The sequence below is a fragment of the Pseudochaenichthys georgianus genome, chromosome 5 (assembly GCF_902827115.2).
Source record: "Pseudochaenichthys georgianus chromosome 5, fPseGeo1.2, whole genome shotgun sequence".
Lineage (NCBI taxonomy): Eukaryota > Metazoa > Chordata > Actinopteri > Perciformes > Channichthyidae > Pseudochaenichthys > Pseudochaenichthys georgianus.
In genome coordinates this window covers 39,179,649-39,202,215 of record NC_047507.1, presented here as the reverse complement: position 1 = coordinate 39,202,215, position 22,567 = coordinate 39,179,649, and the positions used below count along the sequence as shown (strand labels likewise).

The window sequence follows — 22,567 nt, the reverse complement described above, 5'->3', positions numbered from 1 at the left end:
ACTTCTCGTCACCCAGACAGCGGTCAAGGTCGCCGAGAGAGCTACGTGGGTCCACGCCAGCCACTGCAAGGTCGTAGTCACAGGAAAGGAGAAACGGTAGAAGGAGATGACAACAAGTGACATGTCCAAGTCACCAACAGCAACAGATGACAACAAGTGACATGTCCAAGTCACCAACAGCAACAGATGACAACAAGTGACGTGTCCAAGTCACCAACAGATGACAACAAGTGACATGTCCAAGTCACCAACAGCAACAGATGACAACAAGTGACATGTCCAAGTCACCAACAGCAACAGATGACAACAAGTGACGTGTCCAAGTCACCAACAGATGACAACAAGTGACATGTCCCAGTCACCAACAGCAACAGATGACAACAAGTGACATGTCCAAGTCACCAACAGCAACAGATGACAACAAGTGACGTGTCCGAGTCACCAACAGAGATGACAGCAAGTGACGTGTCCTAGTCACCACCAGCACCACACTTGCACTACATACACCAAAACACACTACACACAAGGTGTCACGAGCGAGTGCCAGCTGAGCGGTTTCATATGCTCTCTGGTTCCTCGTTTGTGTTATCAGTGTGCGAAGTCTGACGGTCCGTGTCACGAAATCGACCGAGAGAATACACTCACACACACCATGGAACATTTCCCCCTCGTGATGAGGGCTCGCCTGGAGAGACGACAACGCAACCGTGAGCAATGTGAATGCTACTGGAGAGCCTGGACAATCATAGAATGGTTCCTCTGCATACTTGCCATGATAGTTGTGTTAGCACTAGTCCTATATTTTATGTATCCAGGGTCAGCACACAGCATGTCAGCCAACATCGAGGTATCTAAGAGGTTCATGGGGAAAGGAGGGCGAACCATATGGGTCGAGGGGTGGGGGAAAGCAGGGCGAACCACATGGGTCGAGGGGCTGGTCAAGACAGGGATTGGTAACATTACTCTAAGGGATGGGGAAGATAGCGCAGTGCAGTTAGACCCGTGCAACTACATGCATTGCCCCGACCCTAAGAAACTGGGGGGGGCAGACGCCTACATTTGCTATGTTGAGAGTGACAGTCACACCGCCACTCACTGCTCGGGGGGCTGGACTTTTGTTTTATGGACCACCGCGCACACCGATTGGGGTTATACCTTATGGGATGACAAAACAAACATCAAAGGGAGATTGTCTATCTCCAAGGTCAATTCATCGAGCCCTGTTATCCTGTTGCAACTATACGCTGCCCAGATATCAGACAGGGGTTATTATGTTGTCTGTATGTATGTATCCGGCGCCGACCCGTGTGGCACATTTTACATAGACATCGCGCCCAAAACTCAGACCCCGGAAAAGCGTAAGCAACCTTTGACGCCACTGTTGACATCCATAGGTACATCTACATTTAATCTATACATAGGCGACCATAGCAACATTGATGTGGGTCAGACCAGTAATGGGATCACCGGTAACGTCTGGTCGCACACTCTGAGATCATTCTTGCAGGCCGCAGGACAAAATGGGTCATGTTATGCATGCACCCTTTTCCCCCAGGACTCATCAATGTCCGTGCCAGATCGTCCGCGCTCTCTGATCCAGGTTGAACACCTCTGCGCGTTTATGGCTCTGACAAGGCCCATCAAGGGTGAAGACCGCGTAACCGAGTGGCGTTATGCTAGGCAGCTTCCCCCACCATGCAGTAATCGGTCTAACTCCTCTTTGCGTGCATCCACGCTTGACACCACATACGCAAAGTACCAACCCGTCAGCCATGTGCACCCCAGCCATTTGAGAGGGATGAAACACAGCCTATGCATCCAGAGAGTTTACCACAAAACGTCTCTTACACCACCTTATTTTTTCCTAGGCACTACTACTGGTTGTACCCGTATCCTACGGAACACGTGCAGTTACGGTGCTTACAAAATCTCGTATTGTCACATATCTGGTGCCCCTGAGAGAATCCTTTCTAACGTAGCATTCCCTGATGTTAAACATATTTCCCTCCAACTGGCGTGGCCCAGTGATGCTGGGTTTAGCGCACCACAAGATTACGTTTGGTTGTGCGGCAACAAGCTCTATCAAGTTCTGGCTCCCCTCTGGATAGGTACATGCACTCTAGTGGATTTGAATCCAGCAGTCACTGTACTCACGTCCTTAATGCACACGACACATCATTACTCAGAGTTCCAACATCCCGACCACCACAAGGTAAAAAGAGATATGACGTCCGCTGGAGCTAAATTCATGGGTGGCCTGTTCCCATGGGGGGGTACAGTAAACAATGCCCATAAAATAGATACCTTACACGTCCGGCTAGAGAATCTGACTTATGAGACGACGCAAGGCTTCCAGGCATTGACCCCATTCATAATAGCCTCTAGGAACATGCTCATGCAGCACCAATTTGCTCTTGACCTTTTGTTCGCCTCAAAGGGTGGCCTGTGTCATGTGATCGGTGACTCCTGTTGCACTTACATTCCCGACGCCACCAATAACATCACTGACACCGTGCTGCATCTTAACAACCTGTTAGCTGACATGAAAGCTGATGACATATCCAACGCAGGGGGCTGGGACTGGTGGGCCTGGCTTACATCAGGCGGGTGGGAAGCATGGCTGGCTAGGATAGTTACACCCCTGGCGATCATTTTTGGCCTATTAATCAGTTGTACCTGTCTGATTATCCCAATACTGAAGAAGTGCGTTTCCAGCATGGTATCCTCAGCTTTCGTTCAGTATACTACTATTCCATTACACGACAATCCTTTGCGCCACAGTGAGATAGATCAGCTAGAATCAGAAGAGTCTGATTCCGATTTATCAATATAATCATGTGTGTATCTCCTCTCTTATGCTTACATTATATTGGAGTCTGTCCTCCACAAAAACAGCCAGTTTTCTATGATATATTTGTGATGTGTTTACTTAAACCAGCGATGGAGTGTATTCATTGATGTGTTATATCAGTCTATCCTATCATTTTTTTTTTTTTATTGATCAAGTATGATCAAAAGGGGAGAATGTAGTGGACATTTTTTATTATATCATCCTTATTATATCTTTCATATGCTTAAACCAAATGCTTCTTATTTCCTGATGTGCTTTCTACTATTATTATTATTATTATTATTATTATATTCTCTTATGGATTATTCCCAGGCTCTGCAAGGCCACAGCTGTTTTAGCCGACTGGGAGTCACACAAGAACCGTTATGCTATCTGCTCAAGGCCACTGGGTGTCTCATAAACAATCTGACCGTGTGAACACAAGAGTTATAACATTCCCACTCTTTTCTTATATAATCTCTGCTTCTTCATTGTTCTGCGCACTCTCGGGCAGACTTTCTTACACTCTGTCCGACTTGTGACATTAATTATTGTATCGTGTATTTGAAGCTTCAAATAAATAAGCAAAAGACAGCTTTTCTCGATTCACCATTTATTTGTTTTGATCACTTTGACTAGTACTCTCCAGCCGTGTTTGGGTCCTAGATTTCCATAACAAGAGAGAGACAAGAAGTGGGGCTGCAGGCTGACATGCTATAACAATAATGCTTAATTTATTATATCTGTCTATCTAGCATAAAATCCCAATAAGCTGCTAGCAACTGCAAAACACTAGTGCTAGCTAATGTTGTGCAAACTATTACAAGTGAGGCTATTACAGTATACCTAACGTTAGTCTCACTTCTAATATTTTGCTAAACATTTGCTAGATACATGTTGGCTAGCTAATGAGCTTCACATATCAACCTGAAAAACTGTGAGGCTCCACTCACAGCCCCTCCCCCTCGGTGTCTGATAAAATTCAAATACTTCTGTCTCTTGTTTGCTTCCATAGAGGAGTGAAAGCTGATGTTGAAAACCAAATCTCGTGATGTTTCAGCAGAAACTTCGATTTAATTTGCCTTTGATTTGTAACATGCGTCCTTCTGCACTTTAATGTCCTTGATTACAATAATTAATTAAGATTTGTATTCTAATATTACTTTTAATTTCCATTGTTTTTTAAAGGTGTTATTATTATTATTATTATTATTATAAGTAATATCAATCAATCAATCAATCAATCAATGTTTATTTATATAGCCCAATATCACAAATGTTACATTTGTCTCAGTGGTCTTCACAGTGTGTACAGAATATCAGTATGACAATACGACACCCTCTGTCCTTAGACCCTCACATCGTACAAGGAAAAACTTCCAAAGAAAACCCAGTTTAAAGGGAAAAATGGGAGAAACCTCAGGGAGAGCAACAGAGGAGGGATCCCTCTCCCAGGAAGGACAGACGTGCAATAGATGCCGTGTGTAAATTGAAAAGATAATACATTTGCAACATAGGTAGTCCAAATGTTTGGAAATGCATGTGTGTATAATAGGAAGATGAATCCACGAGGATATCCATCCAGGACCTATGATCCAGGACCACAGCCACGACTCAAGATCCAGCGCTCGCGATCCAGGACACAGGACCGCAGGACTATCCATGACTCCGGATCCCAGCGTATATAGACACCAAAAAGAAAGACATTTGGGGAAGCTGGGTTAATCGGAACATGAGTGTACACGGGTATAGACAGAGAGAAGGAAGAAGTAAGATGTCCCCCGACAAACTAAGCCTATATCAGCAAAACTAGGGGCTGAATCTAATCAGCCCTAACTATAAGCTTTATCAAAAAGGAAGGTCTTAAGCGCACTCTTAAAAACGGATAGGGTGTCTGCCGCCCGAACACAAACTGGAAGCTGATTCCACAAATGTGGAGCTTGATAAGAAAAGGCTCTGGCTCCCATTGTACTTTTAAAGATTCTAGGAACAACCAACAACCCTGCATTCTTGGAACGCAATGCCCTAGTAGGACAGTAGGGTATAATGAGTTCTTTAAGGTAAGATGGCGCCTGCCCATTAAGGGCTTTGTAGGCGAGAAGAAGAATTTTAAATTCTATCCTGTGTTCTATAGGGAGCCAGTGTAAGGCAGCCAGAACAGGAGTAATGTGGTCCCTTTTCCTAACTCTGGTTAGTACACGAGCCGCAGCATTTTGAATCAGCTGAAGCGACTTGATTGACTTCTTAGTACTCCCTGATAATAAAGAGTTACAATAATCCAGCCTAGAAGTAACAAATGCATGGACTAGTTTCTCTGCATCGTTTTGAGGCAAGATATGCCTGATTTTTGCAATGTTACGTAGATGGAAGTAGGCGGTCCTTGAAATTGATTTTATGTGGGCGTTAAAGGATAAATCCTGATCAAATATAACACCAAGATTCCTTACAGTCTCACTGGAGGCCAAATTAATGCCATCCATAGTTAGTATGTCTTTAGATAATTTGTTTCGTAGATTCTTCGGGCCAAGTACAATAACTTCAGTTTTGGTCGTGTTTAACATCAAAAAGTTTAAGGTCATCCACGTTTTTAAGTCCTTAAGGCAGTCTTGAATTTTATTTAGATGATTAATTTCATCAGGCTTGATTGATAAATATAGTTGAGTATCATCCGCATAACAATGAAAGTTTACAGAATGATTCCTTATAATATTGCCTAACGGAAGCATATATAATGTGAACAAAATAGGTCCGAGCACTGAGCCCTGTGGCACTCCATGGCTAACTTTGGTTTGCGTGGAAGATTCATCGTTAACACGTACAAACTGAGAGCGTTCAGATAGATAGGACCTAAACCAGCCTAAAGCAGTTCCCTGTATGCCAACTAAGTGCTCTAGTCTTTGCAATAGGATATCATGGTCGATAGTATCAAATGCAGCACTAAGATCGAGCAAAACAAGAATAGAGACAAGTCCCTTGTCTGAGGCTATTAGAATATCATTTGTGACTTTAACCAGAGCTGTCTCTGTGCTATGATGTGTTCTAAAGCCAGACTGAAAATCTTCAAATAAATCATTGTTTTTTAAGTAATCACACAACTGTTTTGCGACCGCTTTCTCAAGAATTTTTGAGAGGAACGGAAGATTAGAAATAGGTCTATAGTTGGCTAAAACCTCTGGATCGAGGTTGTGCTTTTTAAGAAGCGGTTTTATCACTGCTACTTTGAATGATTGTGGAACATAGCCTGATAATAAAGACATATTCATAATATTTAATAAAGAAGTGCTAATTAATGGAAAAACTTCCTTCAACAGCTTAGTTGGAATTGGGTCTAACATGCACGTTGATGGTTTAGAAGAGAGAATCATTGAATGTAATTGTTCAAGGTTAATGGCTGAAAAGCATTCTAGTTTACTATCTAGTGTAATATTAGAACTTACGATTCCGGGAGCTGTTGATAACACTATACTGGTCGAAGGCAAGAGGTCATTAATTTTGTTTCTAAGAGTAACAATTGTATCGTTAAAAAAGCACATAAAATCATTACTACTGAGTGCTAAGGGAATAGAAGGCTCAATGGAGCTGTGGCTCTCTGTCAGCCTGGCTACAGTGCTGAAAAGAAATCTTGCATTATTCTTATTCTCATCTATTAATGAAGAGTAGTAGGCTGCTTAGTGATTTATGTTGACAGTTATTTAATGTTTAATATACAATAATAATTATACCTTAGTCTTACAGTATGTGCTGTTTACCGATACAAACATATATTTGCAAAGGGAACTGCTGTTAATTCTCTTTCACAAATGAAACCTTTTTGACCCTTTCAATAATAATAATTTTTTTAAGTTGCATTTCTAAGCGAGTTGATAAAAGTACTGTTGGGTTCAGGAAAAAGTGGAGTAGAGATAGTGTATTAAGTATTCAGGATATCTTAACCAAAGAAAAGATTCATAAAGTGAGGAAGGATTTACTTTTATAAAATTAAGAATCTTAAAATAAATCTTAAAATAGAGCAGTGTGATATTTAAAAAAAAAATCTGTAGCATCACATTTAAAAATGGTCATAAAATAACGATACAATCCAGCTTTTATATTATTTGGTCTGTTCATTTTGCATTTGTTCCACAAGGAGAGACTGCAACACTTCATTTCTTAGAGCAGGACCAAGCTTTAATAGAAACATATAGTGCAGTTTACACCAAGAGATTAAGTTTAAATTCAAGGTTCAAGGTTTTTTTATTTGTCATACGAACATAGCTACAGTGTAGTTATGACGATGATAATCTTATGTCACGCTCCTCCAGCAGTGCAACACAATAAAAGAGATACATATAGTGCAAGTAAATAGTAAATACAAAAAGTGAAATAGTGCAATAAGAGACTATGCAAGTGATTGGAATATGATATATTAGATAAATAATTTCTAAGTAGCAGCCAGATGAATGTTATGGATGTTGTTTCAACAGTTCAGGTGTTTAACAGTTTCAACAGTTCAGGTGTTTAACAGTTTCAACAGTTCAGGTGTTTAACAGTTTCAACAGTTCAGGTGTTTAACAGTTTCAACAGTTCAGGTGTTTAACAGTTTCAACAGTTCAGGTGTTTAACAGATGTTGTTTCAACAGTTCAGGTGTTTAACAGATGTTGTTTCAACAGTTCAGGTGTTTAACAGATGTTGTTTCAACAGTTCAGGTGTTTAACAGTCTTATTGCCTGTGGGATGAAACTATCTCTGAATCTGGTGGTTTTAGTCCGGATGCTGCGGTACCGCCTGCCAGACGGCAGCAGACAGAACAGTTTGTGGCTGGTGTGATTGGGGTCTTTTATAATAACCTTGAGGGCTTTCTTCCTGAGCCGCTGGGAGTAAAGGTCCTCCATGGATGGCAGCTCCGTCCTGGTGATGTTCTGTGCAGTTTTGACCCCTAACATCGCTTTAGAATGTGTGTGTCTGTACCACCTTAAGCTGTATTATTCTGTTCTCTGAAGATTGCAGCCTCATACTGTAGGCCCTTGAGACAATTTATTTTTATATTTGTTTATGCCATGCAGAGAGCAAATGTGCTCATTAAAAACAATACCTTTACAACCCTTAACATTTTTGAATTGCGTCAATCTTAGTAGCACTGAATTCAAATTGACTTAGGCAGGATTTTGTAAATCTGTGTCTGCATCTCGCCTAAAGCCCCAGTAGCAGTACCTAAAAAAAGTCCATAAATACATACAAGTGCTTACAATACTTTTTGGACAACTAGTGCAGTAACTTTGCTACACTGCTGCAAAGTGGGAGCAACAATAGCTTTACTATTCTCTATTCAATTATAACTAATATCAAACATGTCGTAGGTTCAAACTGTACCACTTGGGATCCCAGAAATACACCCAACGAGTGAGAACAGTCCTCCAGAATGTACATGCTCTCTGTCCAAATTCTCGAAGTGTACAACTCTTTCTACACTTTATTTGTATTATTATTATTATTACAATTTGTATTATTTATTTTCAGAACATTTTCAACAAGTTGTAATAATGCAAAGTGGTGGGGACAACTTCTGCCATGTCCAAAAGTGGCGTAGACGTGTCCCCAGCATCCTCAGTGTAAATGACGCCATGAAAGTAGCAAGATAATATGTGAACGTAAATTCACAGTTGATAGTTATACTTTTGAAGATCCCTAAAGCCAAAGCGAAAACACCCCATAAAGAGTTTAAAATCTTGAATGCTTGACGTTGACGGTGCAGCTGGCCTTGATGTCTCTGAAGGTGGAGCAGTCAAAGTCGGCCACCAGAGTCTTCTTACCGCACTTGTAGGGAACGAAGGAGAAGTTGACACGAAGACGGTTGTTTGGCTTTATGTCTGGAAGCCTGCAGGGATCACACATGGCAAAAGGTGAAAACAAGAACACACACACACACACACACACACACACACACACACACACACACACACACACACACACACACACACACACACACACACACACACACACACACTCACTTGAATTCCACCTCTTCCTTCATCAGTCCACTCCCAGAGAGGGTCAGAGTGCAGTTGGTGAGCGTCTCTGTGACCGTGGGGTTCATGAAGATCATCTCTGCTCTCGTGGCACGGTTCACTTTGGCAGAACCGTTCACCTTGAACGCACATTTCACATTTATTTCAGCAAAACTTAATCCAAGATTTTGAGTATGAGAATAACGATACAGTATAAATATATATTTGGAGATACAGTGTTGAAAGGGGGAGATAAACAATGACGATTACATTTTCCACAGGCTTTGGAGCGGAATTTGCACTGAAAAACTAAAACGTTGACTTTGATCAAATGTATCATTATCATGTCAACAGATTTCACATAACTGTATTAGGTTGGTTGAAACTAATATGTTTGATTTAAACTTAATATTATTGCTTTCAACTTACCTAACACAGTTATGTGAAATCTGTTGAAATAATACATTAAATTAGAGTCAACGGTTTTTGTTTTTTCCGGTGGCCAAACATAATTCTCTTTTACTGACCTTGAGGGAGATGGGGGGGTCGATCAGCACAACGTCGTCCACAGCCAGGTACATGTTGTCGGGCCTCTCCTTGTCCGTCACCAAGGCTGAAACCTTCAAGCTGTCACAGTCCAACATGGGCTTATGGTAGGCCGAGAATGGGACTCGGATCCGGACACGCAAATCTCCAGGAGACAGAAAAGGAGAGTTAATATAGGTTTACAGCAAATCCTACAAAAAGATACAGATATTCCCACCCAATCCTCATGGTAGGTTAGGTCGGAGTGCAAGAGTTTATGAGATTATTTTCTTGTGAATGTATCATTGTACAATGTCAGAGTAATATTATATAATATTTATAAAAATAACACAGTTAAAGGAGACACTTTGCATTTTTGGTACTTTTACTTTTCCTACTTTGAAAAATATTGATGCTTACCCTTGTACTTTAACCAAAGTTACAACATTTTAGTAAAAACTTTGATTCCAGGACTTTTACTTGTATTGAAGTGTTTATGCATTGTGGTGTTTAAAAAAGAAAATGTGTGCAACCGCTGTAAATGTGAATATTTGTGTGTAAATATAACACGTCAAGCAGGGAATATCCCATACCCCTTTAATAACAGAAAACTTTGTTTCCTCAAATGTAACTTCCATCCCCAAACTAAGTTATTATAATATGTATTACCTTCAGTCGAGTTGCAGTATTTAGACGTTAAGATTTTGGTTTCATTTTGCTTAGGTTACTTTATTTGTCTCTGTAGTTAGATGTTACCAGACTTTTAGACATCCGCCTCCAAAACTAAACAGCCCCATCAGAGCAGCAGAGGATCACCTTTCCCGGGCAGCAGTATCTTGTCCTTCACCTCGGTCTGGATGTTTGCGCCCAGGAAGCCGTCGTAGGTCATCGCCTGGACGCTGATGTTGATGGAGAGCGACCTGACGGAGCTGCTCTCACTGCGCAGCAACAGCTTCAGCCTCACATCCTTACCGTTCCTCGGTGGGCTCACCTGTAGCAAACAGAGTCGACTGAATACGCTAATTAAGTGTTTTTGTGTTTTGTCTTGAAAAAGTAATTACATATTCAAACTTGTGCTGTTGAATGCTAACCACCTAACTAGTTATGTTGTTTCCATAGTTCCAGGTGTAATTTAAGAGTTTTGAGTCTCCTCACTTTCATTCATCTTTAATAACAATCCTGTGTTTATGATATATCACTTTAAGTTGTAAATCACTAAGACATATTTGGTACACATTATTAAATCTGCTACAAGCAATTCATGCTACATGTTGGTGCCCTGAGTGAGGCCCGAGACACAAACTGTTGGTTTGATCAAGTAATTAAAAAGGATTTCAGTATTTGGGTAAGGACACCAACAATACACTGCCTTACCCAGCTTTACCCTCTACGGAGCCCCTAAAGGGACATGGACAAAAATAAAAACGTACTTGTGCTCAAGAGAAAGTTTCTCGTGCGAAATAATTAGTTCCTTGTGATCACGAGAAAGCTAGCCGTTTGCACAGGAGGAGGTGGAGCGCACAGGAGACCACCAGTCTCAATGTACACAATGTACACTTGTCTATCACAATGTACACTTGTCTAAGGGGGCTTAACAGTGTGCACAGAAAACCCAAGAGATATTAAAGGTCTCCTATTATACTATGTTTAGGCATATATTGTACGTCTCAGATATATACAAATGTATATGAAGTGCTCAAAATACAAAACAGATCACCCATTCTAGCCATGCCTCATACCCCTCTATTTCAGCCCTGTTAGAGAAGTGCTGATTCTGGGTCTGCAGATTTAAAAGAAGAAAAAAAGAGAGGAGGGGGAGCTTGTGCCTGCTCGGAATTCTACCGAGATACTCAGCTAAATGCTGCAGCGATGAAACGCCATATCATGTTCAGAACCACATCAAGGATTATTTCTGAAACAGTATGGAGCTTTTAGTACATACTCTCTCCAGTACAGGTTAGCTCTGAGTGTTAGCGATGCTTGCTAATGTAAACAAAGACCATATTACTTCCAAAACACGTAGCGCATTGTTTCTGAGAGCAACGTTTCTGATAGGGCCGTGGGCGTAAAGCCAGCCCACATTTCAGATATCACGTCATATCGGCAGAAAATCTGGATCAGCTCCGTTGTACCTCCGTTTTTAGAGATTTGGGTACGGAGGAAAAGAGAGAGGGTTTTGTTTTCTGACACTTTGTGAGTTCCCTGACACACCGGGGACCAGAGTTGGGTGTAACGCGTTACTGTAATAATATTACTTTGTCGGTAACGGAGTAGTGTAACGCGCTACATTTATAATTCAGTAATCACACTACAGTTACTAACATTGCCCCGACACGCGTTACTTCGTTACTTACTAAAATCAGTCATAATCAAACCTCAACAAACACCTGCAAAGAACACATGCTAAGGTGAAGCTAACGCACATAGCTGTTGTTTATTTATATCACACACGTAGTCTGTTCTTCTTCTCTGTTTTCCGGTTGTTGCCTGTTTTGAATGACGAATACACACTACCGCCGCCTGCTGGTAAGGAGAGTTATTGCCACTTACGCATGCGCAGTTCGTACGTGCTCGGCTGAAGTCTTTGCGGTGTGCTCCAGTGCAACACATGGCCAACACGCAGGAGAACACGCTGACGCAACAGCGTGAGCAGAGATAGACTGCGCAAAATATACAGATAGCAGGAGACGGAGGACAGCCACGGTCAGATAGCAGGAGACAGAGGACAGCCACGGTCAGATAGCAGGAGACAGAGGACAGCCATGGTCAGATAGGAAAACATTCAGGAGCTATCTGTATCAGTCTTATGCGACAATGGAAACTGAACTAAAGAGAACATTTGAAACTTTAGCAGTCTGCGTGATCTGCCTGCAGGGAGGGGCGGGCCGGCCCTGCGAGTAAAGTAACGAATTACTTTATGTAGAGAGTAACGAAGTAGTGTAATATATTACTTTTTTTTTAAAGTAATATGTAATATATTACTTTTTTTTAGTAACGACCCCATCTCTGCCGGGGACACATGTTCATGTAAAAAAAGTGCATTTTGCATGATAGGAGACCTTTAACACTCTCCAGCATAAATTGGCTGAGCAGGAGAGTCTGTAAACCAGTCTGCATTGATGTATGAATGCATGTCAGTGATTCTCCCCTATCTGCTGTCCACAGCTGATTTTACGCAGCCTTCACTATGTTTAGATCAGATAAAGAGCGGCAGGCTGCTAACCACACACACCTCTAACGCATAACATTAATTATAATTTAGCATGATGTGTGTTTCTGCTCTGCTCCACTGTGTGTGTGTGTGTGTGTGTGTGTGTGTGTGTGTGTGTGTGTGTGTGTGTGTGTGTGTGTGTGTGTGTGTGTGTGTGTGTGTGTGTGTGTGTGTGTGTGTGTGTGTGTGTGTGTGTGTGCCCGACACCGGCACTTGTTTCCAGAAGATATCACGATGCTGTGGATCCATTCTCCGTGCATTTTGTGAACACCCACATATACCCATGGACTTGGTCAGATGTGTGTAACTGTTCATAAGTAAATTCTTCTATCTGGTTTATGCCTTGCCCCAGATCAGACCCACGAGTTCACTCAATCAATCGATACACGTTTAATCCTAAATAATTAGATCCAAAGGCGCAGTGCTGTCGGAACCTACACAATGAACGTGATTACTTGATGCCTCAAAAAGATGAATGACAAATAAAACAATTCAGAAAGTAAAGTGCACATTTCAAGCACAAAAGAAAACACCTCCAGTTGAACAGCTCTGATGGATAAGTTAAGGGAGTTTCTGTGACGCACCTCTTCAAACTGCATGGTCACAGGCGGAGGGGGAGGTATGCTGATCTGTGTTTCTGCATCTGAGGTCTCATTCCCAGCTTCGTTCTCCTCCTCTTCTTCACTCTCATCATCTTCCTCCTCATCACTCGGGATAGCGTCATCTGTCTCTTCCACAGCCACGTTGTCCTCCGTCTCATCATCGTCCTCTCCCTCCTCAGTCTCATCCTCATCCTCATCACCACCCATGTTGGATTGGGCGTATTCAAAGACCTCCCTCTCCTTCTCTGTTCCTGTAAATTGAGTTTGAAAATCTATTTCCAGAGAAACCTACGGCTGTTTACAGAGGGGGATAATGTACTTTTACTTCAGCAAAAGTAGTAACACCAAAGTGTATAAATATGAGTTAAAATCCTGCAATAAAAACATTCCCTTATTTAAAAGTATAAAAATATTAGCATCAAAAGAAGGCTACATAAAGTTATTTTTGCACTGGCCTATTACAGAAAAAGATACACAAAATAATGGTATCATATATATTGCTTTTTATATATAAGCTTATTTTTTTACTATAATGCTGCCAAGTAGCTTGTGAATTTCCGTTAGGGATCAAAACAGATTTACCTTTATTAGCACATAACACATTATTTGTTGATTATATTTTGTATTAATAATCTGAATCGTTAAAGTAACTTTAGTCATGAAAACATTTAGTGGACCTAAAAGGATAATATTCTTCTCTGAATTGTGGCGAACTGGAATTATAAAGTAGGAGGAGACGGGAATATTGGAGTGAAGTACAAGTACCTCAAAACTTGAGTAACTCTAGATAATTACTCTTCATCCCTGGCATGTGTTCTTCAGGCGAACTCACCCTCTCTGTATTTGTAACTGTCGGTGATGCTCAACCTCTTCCTGGAGCCGACAGACTTGGTGGAGATATGATGACCCACCCTCGCAGTGTCAGAGCCAATATTCAATTTGGAGCCATCAGCCTTAACCTGATAGGACACACACACAGTAGAAACACAAAGAAACAATGAATTACACAAAATCAGTAAAACATTTATTTGAAACCATTTAGCGGTGTGTGTCTGCACTGAAAATAGTGAAACGTTGACTTGGAAATGTATTATGTCAACAGATTTCACATAACTGTATTAGGTTAGTTGAAAGCAATAACATTAAGTTTAAATTAAGAGAATATTCAACTTGATATTATTGCTTTCCATTTTGTTGTCAATTTGTTGACATAATACATTTAATTAATGTCAGTGTTTCAGTTTTCCCGTGAACGCTGATTCGTCATATTTAATAGTTCAACATTTATTTTCATGCTGTTTTGTATATAGCAAATTAATCATTATTTAGTGTCATTAATTAAGTTATTACCCATAGTAGTACATATGGTTTTTCTCCAGGGTAATAGAGGCAATCAAAGCCATTGCCTTATCGTTTGATCGTTGAAACCGAAGGGAAATCAACCGAACACACTACAATCTTGCCTGGACAATGGACTGCTACCCGATGCCTCTATGGCAGTTTGATCTGGAGTTAGTTTTCTGTTTTTTTGGTTTTTGAAATACCAGCTACACTGTGTGCTGTGTGTGTTGATGAGGCTCACTGACCATCCAGTCAATGCAGTCAGCGTTGACCTCGGCGAAGACAAATGGGATGTCATATTTAAGGTTTGTCTCTCCTTTTAGGACGGCTTTCACCGGGGCGGGACCACAGCAGAAAATACCTGCAGGAGGAGAAAAATTATTCAATAAACAAACATTCCAGGAGTGTTTACGTCACTTAAAACTGCTTTCTGAAAGATTTTGAAATGTCTCACTTTGGTGCCAAGTGGTGGTTGTATTATTTTTGACGTTAAAAAGCCGGCCTGTAAGTTTGCCTAAACCTAAAGCCAGAACTCTCACATCTGTAATTGTGAGTCCTCCTAAACCTGTCCCTACACTGAATTTTTTTTTACTTTGATTATGCGTAATATGTCATCAACATTCACATAACTGTATTAGGTTCGTTGAAAGCAATAATATTAAGTTGAACCTAATATAGTACATTTAAACTTAATATTATGGCTTTCAACTAACTTAATAAAGTTAGGTGAAATCTGTTGACATAATACATTAATGATTCAATTCAACGTTTCCATTTTCAGTTTAACTTAAATCTGAAAAAGTCATAATTGTAAAGAGGTTAATAGAGGGCTAGATAGGGTTAGGCTTTTGGGGAGCACGGTGCACGGGCTCTCGGGTAAGTATTTATGTTTAAAAACCTGAAATAAAACCAATACAAGTTTATAAAAGCCCTGTTTGGTCTGTGTTAAAAAATGAAATGAAATAAAATAAAGAAAATGCAATAAAAGGGATAAAAGAGAGCAGCGGCTGAAGCACAGAGTGTGCGGCGAGGTTAAAACCTCATCCCCCCGAGGGGGTCTCTCCTGGTGGTGTGTCCGAGGCTGCGTCCCACAACATCTGGTAAAAGACCTGGTCAGCAAGCTAAAAACATCTGGCTAAAAGGGCCGAGGTTGACTTTGTTTAAAATCGTCATGCAGGTAAGATTAGTATTAAATGGTAAATGATAAATAAATACATAAAAGTGCTTTGTAAAATCCCATCAACCCAAATAATACAAGATAACATAACCGATACAATATATAAAATATAGAACTATAAAATATAATATATAAAGTATAAAATATGTAAAATGTAAAGTTTAAAATACACACGGGTTAGTAGGCACACGGGAGGGAAAATATTTTAAAGTAAAGTCAACCAAGTGTCCCTAAAAGTGTTTAAAACCCAGGCCGAGGTCTAGAGAGGTGGTGCAGGTGAGACATGGGACACGCCTCGGAAGATGTTTAGAAATACTTTATTAAAGAGATTGTTCCAGGGTGTTATAGTATATAGTAATAACTCAAATATAAATCAAATAGTATAAACAATGTTTAAATAAGAAACGGGAGATTCATAATATATAAAAAGACCCTCCTCTTTTGGAACCTATTAAAATAAGGAAAACATGCAATAAACCGTGCACACACAGAATCAAGTGTAACATGTCAAATAGAAATAGTAATAGAGTAGGGTTAGGGTTAGGGTTGCGAGAGAAAGTTGGCCCATATCTCAGACATTCATTTGTTTGTTTGAAGGAAACTAAATTATACTTTATTTTAAAGTTTGGATTATTATTAATTAAATAACCTTCTCTCATGATACATAATAATGTGCTCAAGGTGCAGCCAAATCACCCACAAACATCCGGCAGTTTTTGTGTTCTTTTTTAAGGTTACCTGTGCAGTTTATTAGTTGGTCTGTAATGTTGTTTTTCATGCATTATAATAAAATAATATTTTGTATAGTGATTGTCTTTCTACCCGTCTATTGCATATTTCAACAGCGAAATATTAAAATAACGACGAGCCATAATTACAAGGGATTTGTTGGGAATATAAATGATCAATCATCATCTTATGATTTTAGTCAAACTTTCATCTAGAGCACAATAAATATGGAAGTTCTTCTGAGCAAAACTATAAACTCCAAAGGATGAATGCTGTATTATTTTGTAACTAAGAAAGTAATCAGCATGAACTGTACAATCAGACAACGTGTGTTAAAGTTTATAAAGTGTAACATCCGTACCATCGCTCTCCTCCTGTGGTGTTGGATCCACAACCTGCCAACCGTCAAATGCTCCGTCCTCTGAAAGATCAGGGCGCCTCATCCACGCCTCCACCCACACGTGGTAGTTCCTAAGACATTAAGTAACAGTTATATTAGGGCTAGGCGATAGTGAAATACAATAACAATCATACTTTGGTATCAGGACATTTTGTTTGGATCGCTCACTAGAGTGATAGTTGGACACAAATAAATAAAAGCAGTGATAAAAGCAGAGGTAGCAGCAATGACAAGGCACTGCATGGTAAAGCACTGAGATTAAATGAAATGTCAATGTACATATTTACAAATGTTACAGACCATTCAATGTTATAATACAAACTACACAAGTTTAAATATAACTGGGTGTTCGTGAATCAACTTTATGTTGATGAAAATCATATATCGAGAAAAGGTTAAAAAACAAGAAGCATATACTGATGCGTTCATCAACCCTGGAACGTACACATGTATTGCTGCTTTGACGTTATTGGGGCCATTAACTTTTCATAGGACCTTGTTGTTCGCTCTGGATACGTTTTCTTCAACGTGTCGTGCAGTGTGTTGATGTTAAGTAAATGTGTTTGTGTCCTCTCACCAAACGCTGTCATGGGATGCTTTGGGTGCGACTCCGTCTTCGGCGTGGTACTTGTCGATGATCAGATTGGCATTGCTGTCGTGGGCTGACGAGAAGTTGGTGACCACGCGGCAGGGGATGCCCAGCAGGCGCATCACTGCAACCAAAAACAAAGACTTGATTTAACACTATGTTACCTGTACTGAAAAAACCCTGAAACGTTGACTTTAATTAAATGTATTATGTCAACAGATTTCCCATAACTGTATTTGGTTAGTTGAAAGCAATAATGTCGAGTTTAAATAAAAGAATAGTAGGTTAAACTTAATATTATTGCTTTAAATGAACCTAAAACCGTTATGGGAAATGTATTGACAAAATATATTTACTTAATTGCGTTTTTCAGTGTGTGTTTGTATTGAATGAGACATTTTGCCATCATTGTTGATGCGTCTCTTTATTGTCATTGCTAAGGAGCCATTTCATAGAGAAATGGCTTCAAACTCAGATTCAAATGCACACTAATCTGCAGGGGAGTTTAATTCAAAGGGAAAGTTCACCTCAATATTAAACATAAACATATAGATGATTTTACCTTTTTAGGATATTTTAGTGACTTTTTTTTTTTTTTATGCCTTATATTTGCTAGTTTTCAAATGTAGTATTCTTTATTTAAAGTGGACCTATCATGCTATATTTGAACAATATATTGTAGGGCCATACCTATATTTATAAAGTATATAAATATAGTTTTTTTTCAAAATACCAAACGGATCCTGCATTTTAGCCATGCCTCATTTCGCTCTATTTGCTCTTTCCAGCCCTGTTTTTGCAGGGGCTGATCCTGTGAGCTAGCTTTAATGCAAATGAGCTGCAGCTGACCACGCCCCCCGGCAGGAGAGGGGAGCGTGCTCTGAGATCAGCTGCTGGGCTCTCAGAAGAGAGGGAGAAAAAGAGATCTCCGTCCTCCGTGTTTTATTCTTATATGATTATATAGAGTCATTATTCATTTGTTTTAAAGCTCAATAAATAACAAAGAAGACCTTTGATCGGCACTTTTCTAATTTTGTCCGGAAGATTTAAACTTTAACGGACATGTTGACCGGCGAAAGAAAACCTAACTGAAACTCTGCTGCACGGTCCCCTCGTCCCTTGGAAGAGGTGGAGAGGTGGATGTTTGTCACCTGCTGGTAGACTAACCGGAGAGAATTACAGTGCTTGCCTCGACGGGGAGGGAGACAAAGAGCATATGTACTACAGCGTCTCCAGCGCTTTCGAGCGTCAATGGCCGGCTGTGGCCCAACCCCACATTCCCCTGATAGGTGGAGAGTTGCCCATATAGGCGGAGCTCATCGTTTCTGATGTCAGAGTTATTTTAAATCTGGATCAGTCTATATCAGATCCGTTGCAGCCCCATTTTTAGAGATTTGGGTACGGAGGAAAAGAGAGAGGGTTGTGTTTTCTGACACTTGGTGAGTTCCCTGACACACCGGGGACACATATTCATTTATAAAAGACATATAAAGGTGCATTTTGCATGATAGGTCCCCTTTAACTTATTCAAAGGATATACATACTTCTTCCATTCCAGTCAAACTATCTTGTTGACTTGTCTTATGAGCATTTCAATAATTCAAATGTAATATTAAAACTGTTACCTGAGCACATCACGCCAGCAAACACCCAACACTGGCCATATTTGACGGGTTGTGCACCGATGTTGTACCAGCGACGCAGGATGGGGTAACTGCCACTCCAGTGAGAGGGGGAATACCCCCCAATATATGAAGTGCCCCAGTTCCCCTGCAGGACCCCCCGGTCATCTTGAGAGTTTATCTGAAATAAAATAAGCACACTCTTTTTAAATGGGACTTTTTCTCCTCAAAATTGAAACTTCAGATCTGACTCTTAATGAGCCTGTGACATCATCCCAACAACTGTTGTGCAGTGAAATATTGGGCTACTAGTCATCTCGAACCATCAGTTTAAAAAAGAAAAAGCGATACCGTTCCGTTAAATATCAATAATTTCAAACATCGCGGGAAATTCCTTCGACTCATTTTGAAGTTTTGGGGGAAGCCGGAAGTGACGTCAATGCGGGAACGCTTCACTGTGCGGCGAGAGAGCCGAACACGGACAAAGTGTGTTGTCATGCGTAGAAATGGTGAATTACTGAGTTTTGGCACGTTAATAACGTTTTAATGAAGTTGACTACAGTATATTCATATTCGTCAGTGCTTTCATGTCAATTCGGCGACATAAACATAGATGATCGTGGTGAAGATGATGATTACATTAGGATTAAAAATCGGTAGTGGGAGCTGCTGAATTTCCTCCCGTAGGATGTGATATAAAAACAAATCGATTATTTTTGTAGTTGTAAACTCAAGTGGATGAAACTACATTTATTAGTGCTTTCATGTCAATTCGGCGAACATGATCGTGAGGATGATCGTGAGGATGATGATTAAAAATCGTTTGTTTGAGCCAGTCTGCATTTCCTGATGAGAAAACAAACCGATGCTTTTTGTAGTTGTAGTACACCAACATGGATTAAACGTGTGGTTTTTTTATCACAATGTTGGGGAAATTAATGGATAAAATGCAAGAATTATTATTAGTATTATTCCCACTCCGATCGGGACACGAGGTCCACTCCCAGCGCAGACCAATGCAGATAGTCTGTCAAAGGGAGAATCTAGTCATTTTTAATTTTAGCGCAGCCCCATGTCACAGCTTCTGCCTACAGGAAGTTAGTGAGAACGATGTGCTGGAGGTCCTTAGCAAACTTGACCCCAACAAACCTGCAGGTCTTGATGGGCTAGACCCCTTCTTTTTTAAAGTTGCAGCCCCGATTATTGCAGAAGCTGTCTCCCACCTTTGTAATCTGTCCATACAGACAGCAGTGCTACCTTCTGCCTGGAAGGCAGCTTTAGTGCAACCTTTGTTTAAAGGGGGAAACCATGCTGACCCCAACTGCTATCGTCCAATATCCATTCTACCCTGTATAGTGAAAGTGTTCGAAAAGTTAGTTTGCAAACAGCTAACATGGTTTCTGAAGACTTACAACATACTATCTGACATGCAGTCTGGGTTCCGTGCAGGACATGGGTGTGAGACGGCGACTCTCAAAGTCCTAAATGATATCATCAATGCCCTTGACTCCAGACAATACTGTGCTGCCATTTTCATCGATCTTGCCAAAGCCTTCGACACTGTAGATCACCAACTGCTTCTGGGAAAGCTTAGAAGCATTGGTGTCACTAACCAATCGATAGCCTGGTTTGAAAACTACCTGTCCATGCGCACCCAGTGTGTAAAATCTGAAAATCTGATGACACAGCCCCTATCCATCTCTAAGGGAGTACCACAAGGCTCTATTCTAGCACCCATCCTATTCTCAATATATATAAATGATATGGAGAAATCAGTGGGCAACTCCTCTATCCACCTATATGCTGATGACATGATTCTGTACACTGCTGGCCCTTCCCCGGATACTGTCCTGACAACTCTTCAGGATAGTTTTCAGAGAATCCAGTCACATCTCTCTGCCCTTGGCCTGGTCCTGAACACCACTAAAAGCAAGATCATGTGGTTTGGCCGCAGTGGTGCCTCCCAAACTGGCACTATTGTGACCGCCGATGGCCGGGACCTCGAAATAGTTAAATCTTATAAATACCTTGGATTTTGGATTGACAGTAATCTGTCATTCTCAGAACATCTCTCCAAAATTCAGACCAAGGTCAAAGCTAAACTCAGCTTTCTATACAGGAATCGCTCCTCATTCACTTCATCTGCTAAACTCTCTCTGGTCCAGATGATTGTCCTTCCTCTGTTCGACTACGGTGATACCATCTACCGCTCGGTGTGTAAAGGAGCTCTCGATCATTTAGACGTTCTGTATCACTCCGCCATCCGCTTCGCCACCAATGCCCCCTACAGGACACACCACTGTGACCTGTACTCTCTGGCTAACTGGCCCTCTCTTGAGACCAGACGCAACATCCACTGGCTGATGTTTGTTTACAAAACACTCCTAGGCCTCACCGCCTTCTACCTCACACAATTACTGCAACTCCGCACACCCCCAACGCACGACACCCGGTCAGCTACAAGCATCCTGCTAAAGATCCCTAAAGCCCATACATCCTTTGGCCGCTCCGCCTTTCAGTTTGCAGGGGCAGATAGCTGGAATACCGTTCAAAAAACATTAAAGATTAAAACCTTTGTCTCCCCCCGCACCTTCAATGTCACTATTATTGACACCCTGGTACACACATGCAGCTGCTTTGCCTGATGCTGATTTTAATGACTGATTGAACCACAGCAATATTGTTTTAGAGTTTTTATATGTTTAACTGCTATGCCTGTCATCTTTGCTCTATGTGTTTGTGTTGTCTCCTGGGTTCTGTAGTGCCCGGAGTGTGTCTTTTTATTTCCTCCCAAACCCCATCCCCTCAGGAAGCCTGTGCCTCCTGTCAGGTCATCATTGTAAATAAGAATTTGTTCTTAATTGATTTTCCTGGATAAATAAAGGTTCTACTACTACTACTACTACTACTACTTCCCCGCAGCGAGGCTCCCCCGTTGACAGTTTACGTGGGCTGGGTGCAGTGGCGGACTGGCCATCGGGACGAATCCCGATGCGCCGGTACCGAAGTGGGCCGGTCGGATACTAGCACATCCCCCATAGGTGGCGCGTGAGGCTCAGGTTTGGGAAGGCTAAATAACTTATGTTACCTGACGCTGCCCGCCTCCGGCGTCTATAGAAAAGAGATCAACTCAGTGTGCGGAGTTTAAATCTCTCAAGTCATATTACAGGATAAAGGAAATACAGTTTAAACTTCTCATTCATATCACACTGATATCACATCATCAATCAGATCATCGATCATATAATATCACAATATATCATATATTTCCTGATCTGAGTCAGCTGAGCCGTATCTGGCCGTGCAACACTCACAGTGTCACATACTGGATGCAGAAGTATTATTTTAAGCAACACATTATGTTGACGAAACACTCGAGTCAAATGTAATTAAAGTCAGATCCACTCGTGTCTTAGACGTGAACGCGCTCTCAGCTGGAGAGAGAAACCCTGGCTTGATTTACCGAGTTGATAACCAGCGTCGTAGGACCGCTTAGCGAGATCTCGTTTGTTAGTTTGTTGTTGTTAGTTTGTTTGCTACTCAAACATATCCAGGGT

At 41.0% G+C, this 22,567-nt stretch overlaps 1 protein-coding gene across 1 annotated transcript in view; it reads right to left on the bottom strand.

The window, feature by feature from the left end:
• Positions 1–6,990: 6,990 nt before the first annotated feature.
• The window catches only part of LOC117446491 (protein-glutamine gamma-glutamyltransferase 5-like), a 31,485-nt gene continuing 15,908 nt past the window's right edge, over positions 6,991–22,567 (bottom strand). Inside the window, exons 6-15 of the mRNA XM_034082692.2 lie at positions 19,014–19,191; positions 17,377–17,512; positions 16,761–16,870; positions 14,739–14,854; positions 13,985–14,111; positions 13,135–13,403; positions 10,156–10,330; positions 9,342–9,505; positions 8,818–8,954; positions 6,991–8,684 (exon numbers count right to left, since the gene is read on the bottom strand). Of these exons, the coding sequence (XP_033938583.1) occupies positions 8,528–8,684; positions 8,818–8,954; positions 9,342–9,505; positions 10,156–10,330; positions 13,135–13,403; positions 13,985–14,111; positions 14,739–14,854; positions 16,761–16,870; positions 17,377–17,512; positions 19,014–19,191 (1,569 nt within the window). The 3' untranslated portion in view covers positions 6,991–8,527. The remainder of the gene's footprint in view (positions 8,685–8,817; positions 8,955–9,341; positions 9,506–10,155; positions 10,331–13,134; positions 13,404–13,984; positions 14,112–14,738; positions 14,855–16,760; positions 16,871–17,376; positions 17,513–19,013; positions 19,192–22,567) is intronic.